The following is a 15,642-nucleotide window of genomic DNA, read 5'->3' as shown; positions in this document are numbered from 1 at the left end:
TGGTGCGAGAGCACCTCAACCTAAAACAGATGGGTTTCCAAGTTCCACATTTCCCAACTCATCTGTGGACAGTTTTGTAATCCCCGTGAGATAAAAGCTGATCAATAGTACACTGATTCCAAAGAGACAGCAACAGACATGCCCCATGATGATACTTGTACTTCAGGAATAGGAAACCCCAGGATTTAAAATTTTAGTCCTTACTTGCTACAGGTTCACATTTCATCTTTCATCGTGACAGAGGGTTCTGGGAAAAAAACACTACCCTTCAATGCCAACTTATAATCTTTACACCCCCCTCCCCTAAATTCAGTACTCTTGCCCTTTCAGATTCTGTTACTCAACTAGGTAACGTGTGCTTTCACTGATTCTCTCAAGCATGCTTGATGGTATGAGACTGAAAAACAAGTTTATTTTATGTAAAATAGGTAAGCTCTAACTTGGCAAAAAGGGGAGGACAGTTTCTGAGCCACGTCTTTACTTCACACTAGGGACCAGTGGGCTGGGTGTCCACCTTCCATGGATTGAGGGGGGACATATTCTGTCTGAAGAAGCAGGTAACCACAGCTGCTAAGTTTTTATTTATTCAAAGGGACATTTCCAGGTGCATGAAGAGGTCACAAGTGAATGTTGTCAAATTAAAAAAAAAAGAATCAAGCATCTGCTAACCATGTGCTGCATTTAATGAAAAACCCTTAACACAAAAAGGAGACAGGAGACAACCACAGAGAACCAGGCATCCAGAGGTGAACTTCTGTCATGGAACACCTCCCCTCCGCTGAGACGCTGGAGCTCACTGCAGTTCCTTGCTGAAGGAGTGGAGTCGGAGGTGCTTTCAGGTGTCAGCAGGCTTGTGGGCCAGACACGCTGAACTCAATGAGGCACTTAGAGTAAGGAGCTAGCAGATGTACTATCCCCGCTGGACGGATGTGGCTTGGAACCCGCCTCTGCTGCAAGGGCCACAAGCCTAGGGCAGTTATGCAGTGTACCTCGGCAGCATCATTCAGGTCCTGTCTGGTTAGACCCTCCCGATTCAAACAGCAAAAACCAGAGGACAATTAAATCAGTCCTTAGTCTCACTTTCTTCTTTCCTTCAACCCCTTTATAAAGGCTGTTACAAGGGCAATGGTTCTGAGCTCTTAAGAAACAGGGTCTTAGATACTTTTGGAGGTTGAGGGGCACAGAACAGCAGTCTAGAAATTCCTTTACTCTTATGGCACTGACTTAGACTTTTAGATATCTCTCCTCTCCCTCTACTTGTACTCTCACCCCAGATAGACATATTGGCATCATATAGTTCTAGCTTTCAATCTCTACTGGGATTTCCCAGCAGAAGAGATGATGGCCACCGTCATCCCGAAGTTCCCATTTCACCACCAGTTTCATCTGGAAAAAGAAAAAAAAAAAAAAAAGAAAGAAAAAATGAAACTAGACCCTCATCTCAACAGGAATTGATTTAACTATGAATCCTAGATAGAAACTCTAACAAACTACCTAACTCCTGATACTTTTCTTCTTAAATGATGCCACCATAATGGCTGCTTGGGATGAGGGCATAGCCTGTGCCCTTAACTTAGAAAATTGAATCAAGTTACACCTGTGATTTGGTATTAGCAGAACCACACACTAACCTAGTCAACTAGACAAATAATATTTCTAAAGCATTCTTTCCCCTTTTTATCCATGATACATAAATGAAGCTTTATATGAAGATAATTTTATATTTAAACAATTTCTCCTGTATCTGGCAATCTGACTCAGTCTTTTCTAACTGTAACCTTGAAGAGAGCAAAAATAAAAGATAGGTTCTTAGGTGGAAGGAAACTTACCAGTTAGCTAGTAATGGAAATGTCATAGCTAAAAGGATAGCTAAAGAAGTTCACCACTATATAAATTTCAGGAACAATAACTGTTTTTAGTAATAGTTTTAGTTAATTTTGTTATACTTAAAAAAATATATATACTTAATTAGCGATCTCTGCCTTAACTTGTTACACTCATATTATGACCTGTCCCTGCTAAGTCTTAATAAATCACTGACACTTTGCCAATCCTTTCTTAAGTGGACATTAGGTTTTTAGTTACTCCTCTCTTTCATACTTAAATGTTTGTTCATGATGCAACATTTAAAGGCTCTATCTCACAAGTTTTTGGTGGAAAGAGTAGGTATAGCAGAGGGGTCAGAGGAGAAGGTGGAGGTTGGGGGAGTGTGGAGAGGAAAAAGAAAAGTGGAAAAGTTACCTACGCTGTGGAGCTAGCAAAATACTGCTCTCTTGTTAAGAGTCTAATGGAAACTTGGAATTTTCCGACGACAATGCTATGACAACTTGAAATCTTGAACGACTTGATGCCCAGCTAAAATATTTCAACATTGCACAGGTTTTGGAATGACAAGATCTGGTTCTAAATCCGGGCTACAATATTTTTTAGTGGAGTGTACTTTGTTCACAGTGCAGAACATGGAGGCTCCAATTCCTTATTTGTAAGATAGGGCTAACATCACCTCTACAAAAGGCAGTCATGAGAATCAAGTGAAACACAGTAATGCCTTGCTTAACAATGGAGATTCATTGTGAGAAATGAGCTGTTCAGTGATTCTGCTGTCGTGTGCGCACGTAGGTTGGCAGTGTGTGCTTATTGATATGCTTGAGGGCCTTGCGGTTCTCACTGTGCTAGCCACAGAGGGTTTTAATTTGCGGTTTGCAAAACTGCCCTCAAGCAAGACTACTACTGTGCTTACCAACTTTGAGGTCTGCATTGACTTGACTCCTTATGGCTGAAAGTCCTTTTAGGCATCATTTCCAGAATAGGTAACTTTCATTCATATTGAAGATTTGCTCTGGCAAGTAAATTTCCTCCACAGTCAGCTTATCCAGAGTTTCCAAAAATTTTTCAGTTGCCTTTACACCAACACTTGCAGACTCACCTGGCTTTCATTTTATGTACGCTCTCAACAAGAGAGTAGTAGTTTGCTAGCTCCACAGCATAGGTAACTTTTCCACTTTTCTTGCATCATCTAAACCACCCAGAGCTAGCAGTAAATTCAACATCACAGTTGTGCCCACTCTTTTTCAACATCACACATGTTTTGCTTTGACTGTGATCATCACAGGGCTGAGAGGGACACACCTCTGTGTCTGGTTTTCCATCCAGGTCATTAGAAGTTCCTCCATATCTGATTTAGGTCTGATTTAGTTTTTGTTAATCTCATTGCCTTCAATGAAATAGATCCTTAAACAGTTTCCATCACTTTGTTCTTCAATATGGTAGCAATGTGGAATGGGACATGCCTGACTGATGAGCAATAACCGCCACTGATTTTCCCCTTTTACAGTCCTCAATCACTTATAATTTCATTTCCAGGTCAATTACTGGAGGTAGCCTCTTACCGGCAGCTTTAGCAGTGGCTTTTGTACACTTAGGGCCACAATGACAAAATACAAGATTCAATCAAGAACAAGGGGAAATAAATGATACTACCAAGAGATGCAATGACCACAAGAGGCATGTAAAATGCTAAACCTTAGGAAGGCTATGCTGTCACTTATCAATAGGAATTTGGGCTGCTGTCCTATATCTGGTCTCCTGTTGACTGAAACATCATTATGTGGTACATGACTGCACCGGATATAAAAAAACAGCACCAGGAGACCCCAGTCACCATTAAGCTAAAGACAGAGAACATCAGGACACAATGAAATACACTGTCCTAATCTTATGATTCCTAACACTCAAACTTATCTCCTCTACCTCAGGCTTTTGCTTCTTCATCATACAGATGGACTCCAACTCCAATCTTAGTTTCTTGTCCCCTCTCCTCAGATGTCTAATCTAGTCACAGGACTCCAGAGTCCTCAACAACAATGTCACTTACAGAGGGGTATTCACTCTTCACTGGTAGTTTATTCACGTAGCTGTAGGTCTTGCCCTTTTCGATGGGACAGTTGATTCCACACTTACAACCATCGGACTCAGGAATGGTATAGGGAATTGGGACGCCCAACACGATGCCATGTACCACAGCCACGCTGGTTTGAGACTGAGTAGCTAAGGGGGGGAAACACAGGTAGTGAAGGAAATAGCTTATTTCCAAACTCTAAATGAAAAATTCAGATATATACTCAAGCAACTGCACTATGATAGCAACGCATAAAGTCTGTACCTCTAATTTCTATGGTCTAGTTCTTTTTGTTGTCATGTTTAGTGCCTCTATGCATGCTATAGAATAAGCATTCACTCCAAGACTTGAAAAAAATCACTAAAGGAGCCTAGGAAGAAAGCAATCAGCAGCGGTTGTTTACACTGCTCCTAATCACCCCGTTTTTCACCATCTTTCGTAGTTTCTTAGGAGAATCAGAGCTACCTGGACAGATAACCTTATCCAGCAAGGTAAGTAACTTTGAACAGGAATCTTTCTATTTACTCTCTACATCAGCTTCTACATCATTGCGTATCTTGTGAAGTTTGGGACTGGTCTGTGAATTCTCATATACCATGCCCAAGGGATTCCAAATTAAGGATAAAAGGGAAGACAATGTGAAAGACGTTTCTGGGAAAATGTCATGGCTGTAACAATAGCCAACAGCAGATTATAAGGAAGTGCCTTTCTTGCTAACCTCTGCCCTCCATATCACGCGATAGGCAGGAAGAATGAAGATGGTAACATTAGGACAACTAGAGTTAGGAGTTTACTGATTGTTTCTTGGGACCACAAAATACTTGGGTCCCTAAAATTCGGTCTGTTAAATATTAATTGCACCTTTATTTTTAGGCAGGGCAAAGAGTCAATAGCTGGAAGATACACTGTTTGCAAAAGCATTCTGGAGAAATTCCAGAGTCTACAGAATTGGAGTCTATACTAAAATTGTAGTCTGTGGTTTAAAAGAACTAACATTCCCCTAAAATGCCTGCCATGCAATATGGACCAATATGGAAAAAAGCCATGGGTTTCTAGACCGAAAAACCTGTGAACACAAACAAATCTCCCTGTTTGCTTAAAGGGCGTCTGGAAGCTTAGATTCAGGGAAATAGACATATGGGAACTCAGTATAAGAAGGGTGTCTAAGGGCACAGAGATCTAGCTTTGCAGAGATTGGAAGGGAGATCACAGAATTCCTGCCATTCCCCTACCCTACATCTGCATGCTCATTCCAACATGTGAGGCTGATAAGCTTTAGGATGAATCTGAAGGTTAGAGCCACTTTTACTCACTGCTGGTGAAGGTAGCATTGACACTATACGATTGTCCTTTGTGCAGTTTGCAAGGCTGAACAGGGCATGGAATCACATTTAATTCCTTTATAACTCCAACCTCAGAACCTGCAAAAGAAGAGAAATGAATGGAATAGGAGGGAAAACAAACCATGCAGGCTTCTGCAAAGGGAAGGTGCTCTCCTTTTCCCAATTACAATGAGCTTGTTCTCCCCTGACAGCTTTCTTGGGACGGAATATTTAATAAGAGAATGCCCAATTAAAGGTCAGAATCAGGACTCATTTTACAGTTAAAATCATATCCATTAAATCAAGTGAAAAGGGGCAAATCGGGTTTTAACCAGGAAAAATTTAATATTTTTCATAGTAAATAATAGCCAGAGACCTTGGGAAGCTGCTTTTCATTCTTAGTGATAAAGGATCACAGTTCAAATTTAAACTTGAAAATGTTTGCCTCAAACTCCCTCTTAATTAAAATATCCGTTTCCCTTTTTATTTCATAGCAAATAGATAAGCACATAAATTTGATAAAGTTGTTCAGTATGGGAAAAACTGCACTTAAATTCAAAAACAGCTGGAAGGCGAGCCTGACGCTGAAACCCCGAGGAGGCAGGTCAGAAACAAGTTAAATCGTTTTTCTAACCCAAGTTCTACAAGAGCAAATGCTGGTTTTTTAATTACTGTTTGGAAGCTCTGCTAACTCTTATAACAGACAGAAGCAGTTTAATAATCCTGGCTCTAGGAATTTTATTTTATTTTATTTTAAATATTTATTTATACAAGCACTGGGTACAGTCAGAAGCGCGGGAGGGTGAGAGAATTCACCAGAGCCAGAGCAGGGAGCAGAACAGGCAGATGGACGAAGTACACTGCTGAGGGAAGCAGCAGGCGGCAGGAGAGGTCTGCGCGCCATGTGGGACCCTCACCCAGTGGCCGGGGATCGAACCGGCGCTGCAGAGGCTGCGGGCAGCTTTGCAGCCCAGCGCTCAACCGCTGCGCCACCAGGGAGGCCCTAGGAATTTTAATACCAGAGTATTTCTCTTTGACCCTGTGGAAATTGTACCTTGAGTAGGTACCTCCGAGGCATCTGAAGAAAAACCTTGCAACAATGGGTTTTATATCATTGTTTTAAAGAAAACAGTAGAGCAGAAAAATTCCTGTGACAGGTCGAATGTCGCTGTGCCTAGAAAGGGCAGAACTGGGACACAACGGCAGGTCTGATTTGGAAGGCTTTGTAAGTGGACCTTGTAGGAAGCTTGAAATACATAGCCACAGTAATGAAGGGAAGGAGATGCCAAGGAAATTCCTGAGAACTACTGGAAGATTCTTGATAAAGATCCAGGCTCAAACCCAACCATAGCTTTTCAGGTCTCTTGTGTCAACATCACCTTGACCCTCACTACTATTTTCTTTCTATCCTAGAGGTTAAACCCTCACATCCTTAGTAATTTTCAGAAATGAAGAAGTGGCATCTTCCCTCCTGATTTTATCCCAAACTCCTCCCGAGTTTCTCCCAAACTCCTGGTTAACACTTGGCCCAGCATTTTATCTTCTTGAAAGCTCTTCTTTCTTTCACCCCAACTAGACATCCTAGAGAAATAAGCAGTGCTATTAAAGAATATGCTGGTTTTTGATATTAGACTGTCTCATTAAGTCCACTCTCTTGATTAAATGGACTATGGAATTTAAGAGGAACAACTATCTTAACAGAGGAATGACCCCAAACAGAGGAGCCACCTACCACCCCTGAAATGGAAACCACACGACATCCACTGTACTTCTCAGTTTTTGCTTTTTTCCCCCTGGTTATCTGTCATGTTCTTTGAAGGAAGAAGTCTAAGAGGTTTTCTTATGAGTCACGAACTGGTTTGGCTTGAAAAATAACAAGCAGTGCCTCAAATCTTCTCCAAGTCATTAGGATCTTGTTGGTTCCCCCCCCCCCCCCCCAAGAATCAGAGAGATGAAGAGGACAGAGGTTAAGGTCTCTATGGTTCTGATACAAGCTAAGGGCCTGAATTAAACTTCACTCCAGGTAGATCTGGTTCACATAGCCAAGATGGCCACAGGTAGCAGTGACATCAAGGAACACCCAACCTGCTCTAGGTTGCTTCCCCTTGGAAGTACTTGGCCTGGCTCTTTCTAGAAGCTGGGAGTAATACACTTGCAAATATTGCGTATGTCTAAACAATACGTGTCCTATGCAGGAAGCAGAACTAATCTGACTTTCCAGTGTTGTTTCTAAGCAGTTTCAAAAATTGATTTATAGCTCATGAACTAGGTTTAGCTCAGGAGTCATCTAATAGGAAAGTAAATCCCTGGGGAATAACACTGTTGCTTATTCATCTTTGCACTAATACTCTCTTTAAAAGGAGCTGAAAACTTCATATTTGAGTAAAGAGGAATTAAACCAGATTGTTAAATAATATAGCCGACTCCCTTGCCCTGTACCTGGGAAGCTATTCAGGGGAAATCATTCCCACTCCTCCTGTCCATCCAACACAGGATTTTAAAGCAGCACAGTTGGAACAAGTGAGGCTCCAGTCGCAGTGCTACTGGAAATTTGAGACTATGGGACTGACTTGCTATTCCTAAACTCCCCCTAAGGCTCCCTCCTCATCTTTCAAGCTTGTCCAGAAATCTCTCCAAATCAGAAATCTCTCCAAGCTTTGAATGGCCTTAACAAAGAGAACAATTTCAAGCATGCATCTGCAATATGATGATGCACATCTTACTTTAGAAAGCCCCGTTCTTTAAAATAAGTGTGTTTTGAGCCAGACTATGTCTTTTTTGGGTTTGTTTCAGTTTTCTAAACAAGGACAAAGTGCTGCTGTTCACAATACATGCTTGACCAAAAAAGGTTGATTAAGTATACACCTTTAGAAATCCCATTAGCTCATTCAGGCCACTTAAACCGAACAGTTGAATGGGAGCAAATCCAAGTGTTCACAATGCCTGTAAGGCAGTTAAGTTTGAGCTCTGCTGCTCTGCCATCACTATGGAGAGGTAGTCTCTAGCGCCTGATGCCCAGTTTGAAATCTCACTGGCTCCACTACTTACTATGCAACCTCAGGCAATATACTTTAAAAAAAATATTGTCTTACATCATTGCTTGTTTTTGTTCAATATTTGGTTTTTCCCTGCAGGACAAAACAATATACTTAACCTTTCTGGAGATAGTAATACCCACCTTGTAGGGCAGGTGAGCTATCTGAGCCAGCTCTTAGATAGTATTGGAACACAGTAATGTTATATAAGTGTTTATTACTATTATATTATTACTACTATTACTATTACCATAATTCAATTCTTGCATTTACTCTAGGACAGCTGCTCCTTGGTGGTTAGCAAGTTCCCTTTTGAAACAAGGTGGGTTTTTCATCTCAAATATATTTTGTGTATAGAAATTATAGATCCAGCTAATAGGATAGAATCTTTAAGCCTCGAAAGCAGAACACATAAAGTTGAGAGCATATTTTATTCTGCTTTACAGGCCCCAGGTTAGCTCAGTACCACAGGACATGAAGTGAGCAGCTCAGGGAGAGGCACGTGGCATCTCAGCCTGTACTTGCACTTGGGGGGAACAGTTCATCATATTCACCAACACGCCTCCAGCTAGGTCTGTATGGAATGCTAGTGGTCTCTTATACCTGCTTGCGTCTTCATCATGGCAATGTTCTCAAACTATACACTCAAGATTCTCTTCCCTAAGCATTCTCTTCCACTTTGCTTGATCCTCTATGAGCAGGAAAAAAAAATCTGAAACTTTAATCAACAACCTATTAAAAATCAGTGTTTATGATAAAGTTTTCAATATTCTGCTTCTACCCATTCCTTTCAAGAGTCACATGATCTAGTAGAAATTGAGTTAAAAAGTCCTTCATCCAGTACTTTTTGTTGTCGAGAAGAGGTCCTTGGCTTCCAAGGTCAATAGAACATTCTTAACCTTCACCTGCAAAAATTGCAAAACTAGTTTGTTTGGTCCCATTTCTCACTTGAGGAAATGCCACCTCAGGGGAAAGAGGGTATAGAGTGGAACTCAAAAACCTTTTGATGTGGACACGGAAGATTTTACATTGTATTTCCCAATTTGAAAGTAAACTGAAAATCTGCAAGTGAAGACCTCCTTCCCTTAACAAGTCCTCTCTGTAGGGGGATACCTGCTTTTTTCTTTCTTTTTAAAACATTTATTTATTTATTATTTTTTATATATTTCTTACATCATTTTTCATTTTTGCACAATGTATGCATTTTCATCTTGGTGGATACCTGCTTTTTTCAAGTGAGTAGAACAATGCCCAGAATTATTTTCACTAATTTTTTTTAAATGTTAATGTTACCATTGAAATTCAAAGGGGGTAACAAACACCCTCTAATTTCCTACCTCTTAACTAGCTGTGAAACGTTGGACAAGTTATTCTATGGGCCTCAGTTTCCTCATCTGTAAAAGATTGTGATGATGGAATGAGATAAGAGTCTTCATCCAGATGTTGGCTCTTAAGTTCAGTGGCATTAAAGACAGTAATTTGAGGTAATAATAGCATCTTTTGAGTAGCAGACTCCTAATTCAGTGGAAGGGCCTTTGTTAAGTATTAACAGGTCAACCTCCTTATTACTTAATCAATTATACCTCCCAACCCCTAACTTTGCTTTTGCCTCAACATGAATTTTGGGTCAGAGTGGGAAAGAGTATTCCCTCATTTACTTTTTTTTTTTTTAAAGATTTATTTATTTATTGATTGATTGATTTATACATACATACATACAAGCACTGGGTACAGTCAGAAGCGCGGGAGGGTGAGAGAATTCACCAGAGCCAGAGCGGGGAGCAGAGCAGGCAGAAGGACCGAAGTACACTGCTGAGGGGAGCAGCGGGCGGCAGGAGAGGTCTGCGCGCCATGTGGGACCCTCCTCCGGTGGCCGGGAAGCAGCCGGGGATCGAACTGGCGCAGCAGAGGTTGCGGGCAGCTTCGCAACCCAGCGCTCAACCGCTGCGCCACCGGGGAGGCCCTCCCTCATTTACTTTTACAGCAAATAATGATTGAGCAGTTACTACTATCTGGGCATTGGATAGAAGGAATAAACTTCTTCTGTTCCCTATTCTGCTGTGTAGCCCCTGGAATTCTGTGATTGGACTAGAGATCTGCAGGTTTTCTTCCAGCTTACAAATTTTTATAAAGTCAGTTTCATGCCACTTTTATTGATCCCTACACCTCTCCACTTCAGAAATGTTCTGCTGAAACAGTGGATTCTATAAACCTGACTGAATGGACTTAGAACTTCTACCCACTTTGTGTTTTTCAACAAGGGTTCCAAACTACAGCGGGGAGGGGAGGTTATGTGTCACAAGCAGCGAGTAGAAACACGAGTTTTATAGGAGGAAAAACAGAATCACAAAATCCCACAGTGCGAGAGGCCCTAATAGGCTAAATCACGAAAAAGAAAACTGACTTTTGACTTAACAGAAAAAGGACAATTAAAAAGAAAAGGAGAGGTAAGGGAGCGGTCATTCAAGATAACAAGATATAAAGAAGACAAGTGGCTCCCCCCGCCCCACGCCCGCACAGGACAAGGAGCTTAGATTGTCCGCCTTGCAAACTTTTTAGTTTGCAAGGGAGCAAAAGGCTCCCTTCTAGAAACGTCGAGGGACCTCAAACGTTCCCAGAAGACAAACTTGTGAGCGGTGGGGCTTCACCTAGGTCGGCACCTTGTCCCCAACCCAGTCCACTTCAGGGGGTCGGGGCTGAGCCCGGCCGCCCGCTGCACCCGCTCAACCTAGCGCCGGGGTCTCAGCGCGGGGTGCCGGGGCGGGGTGGGGGCTCCCGGGGCGCGGGAACTTAAGACGGGCCCGGTGCTTACCGCAGTCCTTGAAGCGCACCGGCTCCGCCAGGGCCGAGGCGAGGAGCGCCAGGAGCAGGAAGGCGGCGACCAGGAACCGCATCGCGGCAGTGGAGAACCCAAGCGCGGGGAAGCAGCAGCGGCCGCGGCGGTCACAAGATAGGCTCGACGGGGCGGGCCCGGGGAGGTGTCCAGTCAGGCGACCGGGCGCCAGCAACCAGGGCCGGGCCCCGCCCCCGCCCGCCCCCACCCCGGCTCCGGGGAGCCAGGGCACACCCGGTCCGGCCCAGACTCCACTCTCCCCGCCCCTTCGGCCTGCTCCGCCGCGAGGCTCCATCTCCGCCCCGCCCCGCTCCTCGCCTCAGCGCTCCGCCCGGGCTTTGTTGGCGCGTCCTCTCTTCCGCCATGCGAGCATTTCCAGCCAATCAAACCTTTTGTCTCCCGCCTTACCCAATAAGTGTGCTCGGAGGGCGGGGTTTACGCGAGTCCCGCCTCCCGGGGTCCAGGCGGGGTGAGGCGCGCGGGCAACGCCAGGGGCGGGGGTTGTGGAGCAAGATGGCGGCCGCCCGGGGGCTGTCGCTCGCGGCCGCGGCCCTGCGAGCGGTCACCCCCTGGCCGAGGGGCAGGTACCGTGCCTAGAAGGGCACTCGGGAAGGGTGTTAAGTTCCGCGCTTCCAGCACGAAAGGGAAACTAAGGTTCGCGGGGGAGGGGCGGGTTTGGCGTGAGGCTGTCCGGGCGGAGGGCGTCAGGTTTGACCCGAGGCTGTCCGGGTAGGCTTGGCCAAGGCCCCTCATGCTCCCGGGTTCACCCTCCTCCCGTGCGCTGCAGGCTCTTTGCGGCTTCCCCGCGACCTCAGGCGAGCCGGGGAGCGTCGTCCTCTAGCCCCGAGGCTGGCGAAGGGCAGATCCACCTTACGGAGAGCTGTGTCCAGGTAGGAGGCCGCACGCGGGGCGGCGGTGCCCGCGGTGCCCGCTGGAGGACTCGGAGGCCAGGGACCTGCCCTTCGCCCACCTTCTTCCTCCCCGTGCCCGGACTTCTAGATATTCCTTCCTGCATTTCAGAGACTTCTGGAAATCACCGAAGGGTCAGAATTCCTCAGGCTGGAGGTGGAGGGAGGTGGATGCTCCGGATTCCAATACAAATTTTCACTGGATACAGTTATCAACCCCGACGACAGGCAAGGAGAGAGGGGAGGGTTCTTGGAAGATGTTCGGCAGGGGTAAAAGTGTCTCCAGTTTAAGGTGCCCTTTTATTCCAAATTTAAAAGGTGTGCTCAGGACGCTTGCACCACTCTTCTCACACATCGGGGATACCATGGGGGAAGACTTGTTTACTTGATTGAAAATAAGTTATAGGAGGAAAATTGGCCTGCCTAGGTAGGGTAGTCAGTAGAGAGTCAGGCAGGACTCCATTCTAAGCCAGTATCCCTAAACATTGCCCAGTATTCACCACACAATCTTTTTTGCTTTGAAGAAACTCAGCCCATGTTAGAGGTGATTTGGTGATTTACTTCCTCTGTACATCAGAAAGCAGAGGGTGCACATCTCTAGGCTCGACTGTTGTCATGTTTTTGATGTTTATGATATTCATTAACGCCTCCCTCCTGTCTTTTCAGGGTATTTGAACAGGGTGGGGCAAGAGTGGTGGTTGACTCTGATAGCTTGGCCTTCGTGAAAGGGGCCCAGGTGGACTTCAGCCAAGAACTGATCCGAAGCTCATTTCAAGTGTTGAACAATCCTCAAGCACAGCAAGGTTGCTCCTGTGGGTCATCCTTCTCTGTCAAACTTTGATGCCATGACAAGTGACCTAGACAGTGATTGCCACCATTTGTACCAATTTGAGGAATCTCAAATTAGTAGACTTCTAGAGGTTTCCTTGTAATCATGTCCCTCTCAATTTTATTTCCTCAATCCAGAGTGTTGTATTTTGCCACTATTATTCCCAGAATATGAAGCTTTTAACTCTGACTTAAATGCCACTGCCTACCCATGCCCTCCCCCATTCTAAGTACAACTTCTAGATGCTGTTTTGTAAGATTTAGTAACTGGTTGAAAGCCAGTATATTCTTTGTAAAGTCTCCAAGATTCCAAAATTTGGAGTTGCTTCCCTGGCCTTCAGAGCTGCTTGTACATATGCATAAAAGCTTCATTTTAAAGAAAGTCCTTATTTAATGTTTTTTGGACCAGGGTTACAGATTGAATCATTTGTACTTGTTACTAGGCCAGAAAGGAGAGATGAGACAAACAAATGAAATGTTACCTGTTTCATATCACTCTTCCTGAAAGTGTTAGTTAACTTATCCTTATTTTCCATCAGCCCATTCTCCACTACTCGTTCATTAGGGCAGATACATTTCCCTCTCACACTCATGAGTCTGTTAGGTTCACAGAGCCCATCACTGAGAAAACTTGGACCAGTCTCCACAGATAACTGAATCATTTGAAAACTTGCCTCCATCCTCATATAGACCTTTCAAGATTCTGTGACCATGTATCTTTTTTAGGGTATATTACTTATGGTATAAAATGTCTCTGGTCTCATGCATAGCAGAATTGATCCCTTTGTTAGCATAGGTAATAGATATTTAAGGCTTTTCCGTTTGCTTACCAGATAAGATGTAGAATATCCAGTTAAATTTGAATTTCAGATAAACCACAAATGGTTTTTAGTACAAAAATGTACCAGATATTGCATGAGACTTATTAAAAATGATTTGCTTACTTATCTGGAGTTCAAATTTCAATGGGCATCCTGTATTTTTATTTGTTAAATCTGGCAACATTACTTTAGGGTCACAGAAAGAAATGCTTTTCATGCCACAAACTCCAGTTAATTTTATAGTACCCGTGTAGCACTTAAATAGGTGCTACAGAGCTAGAAATAGCTGTGGGATGAATATGATAGTGCCCGGGGAACCAGAGATACATGGGCAGATAACTAAAAGACACAGACACCACCACTACAACAAGTGACTAGCAACATCCAAGTTGATTGTGGAAGACTATTGGTTAAATCCATCCTTGCTCAAGAGATTAAAAGTTTGTTACAGCAAAAACTTGGTTTGGCTTTTTCTAGACGAGATTGAAATTAAGGTCATTTCATAAAAGAATTTCCTATTAAAAAAAATGGAAGTAGAGAGTTAAAAGAGAGTATTTGGGACAGAAACTTACATTTTCAATATGGGAAAACCTGGGACTTAGAGAAGACAAACCTGTTGTGTGTACAGTGTGTGCAAAGGGGGAAAAAAGGAGACACTCAGAATCCTGAGCAGATCTGCATAGAAGCATGCAGAAGCAGCATACCGTGGAAGCATATGTGTATCAGTGACGTACTCAAAGTTGCTGCTAATACTTTATACTAAGTCCTTTTGTAACTAAAATGCTGGGGCCAGGCTACCTGTCACTGCTGGAAGCCAACTGAACAGAGACAGGAATTGAATCTATAATACATACTTTGTTGTCTAAGAGAATGGGGGTATTTTACCCCAAAAAACCATTGTAACATCTCATCTCAAGCTTGTCTTTTTCTCGAGAACTAAGCAGAAGTTAACCATAAGCAGACCTCCCACCACAGCAGTCTGTCGCACTTGGCGCCTCGTCTGCAGAGTGTTGTTGCCTCCTTAGTCATCTTGACCCGAGTATATCCTATTTCCCTGGGCCTAGGAAAAACATCCTGTTTTCCTGAGCATGTCAATGTGTAACACTTCTTGAGGCATCACTAGGATAGGACTCTCAAGACTTTTAGTTCAAAGAAGACATTAATCACATAGTGTTTGTATGTGGCCTATGCTACGTAAGTGCACATCCCTGTACCAGGCATGGTTCTCTCCCTTGCTTTCCTAGCCCCTATCACTTTCATCTTCAAAAGATTTTGCCACATTTAAAACAGAACTTACTCTTTCAGAATGTTTGTGAGTTATTGGTTTGGTGATTGTACAACTCATCATATTCAGTATAATCACAGTAGCTTTATTTGCTAAATAAATCATTAAATTACAATGGTCAATTTGGTAGTAATGGGGTCCCTTAGCATACTTACATGTAAGTACCTATTGTTAATGGGAGAATTAGAATTTTGTGTAGAATCAAGTAGATTTGGGAGAGATCGTCTTCACACTAAGCTTCACAAGGAAACCTGAAGTGGTAACAGATCTGTTGGAGGGGGGTGAAATAGAAACAGGGGATGATAGCATCAAGGGGACACGGGGCAGTTTGGAGTAAACAAGCATGCTAAAATAGGCGTAGACTCCTCTAAAGGGTCTGTCTGACCAGATGCCCTCTTCCTGGCAGGCCATAAAAGCTCATAGACCATTTCACAAATGTTGCTCACTGTGCAAATACACTTAGGGAAACTTTATACCCTTCCATTATCAGTTGAAAGATTTTTTTGCTTCCCTGTAACTTTGCAGGGGACATTGTCATGGCCCAGTTTCTTGCAGAACTGATTTTCTATGTAAACTAACTAGTGAGTGCCTGGGCGGCATGCCCCACCTTTGCTTTAGCATAACATAATAGTGTGAGGACTTGAAGGGTAGGGAGTCTTGAATCACCTTTAAATTGTTGGCTCAAAGAAGGGGCCTCTTTGGTCCATGTCCA

The 15,642-nt window shown here is 43.5% G+C and overlaps 2 protein-coding genes across 2 annotated transcripts; one reads left to right on the top strand and one right to left on the bottom strand.

Moving 5' to 3' along the window:
* Positions 1 to 1,209: 1,209 nt before the first annotated feature.
* On the bottom strand, positions 1,210 to 11,164 carry NPC2 (NPC intracellular cholesterol transporter 2). The gene is made up of 4 exons (XM_084240067.1): positions 11,068 to 11,164; positions 5,212 to 5,319; positions 3,875 to 4,047; positions 1,210 to 1,386 (listed from the first exon to the last, which is right to left on the bottom strand). The coding sequence occupies exons 1-4, from the start codon at positions 11,147 to 11,149 to the stop codon at positions 1,300 to 1,302; spliced, it is 450 nt and encodes a 149-aa protein (XP_084096193.1). The 5' UTR covers positions 11,150 to 11,164; the 3' UTR covers positions 1,210 to 1,299.
* A 437-nt stretch (positions 11,165 to 11,601) lies between these two features.
* Positions 11,602 to 12,837, top strand: ISCA2 (iron-sulfur cluster assembly 2; the record flags this gene model as incomplete). The annotated part of the gene is made up of 4 exons (XM_084239958.1): positions 11,602 to 11,672; positions 11,876 to 11,978; positions 12,109 to 12,224; positions 12,663 to 12,837. 4 exons carry the CDS (start codon positions 11,602 to 11,604, stop codon positions 12,835 to 12,837), a joined length of 465 nt encoding a protein of 154 aa, XP_084096084.1.
* Between the last annotated feature and the right edge of the window lie 2,805 nt (positions 12,838 to 15,642).

Source organism: Talpa europaea (assembly GCF_964194135.1).
Source record: "Talpa europaea genome assembly, chromosome: 8".
Taxonomy (NCBI): Eukaryota; Metazoa; Chordata; class Mammalia; order Eulipotyphla; family Talpidae; genus Talpa; species Talpa europaea.
Note: the sequence above shows the minus strand (reverse complement) of the source record. Positions and strands in the feature narration are given on the sequence as shown.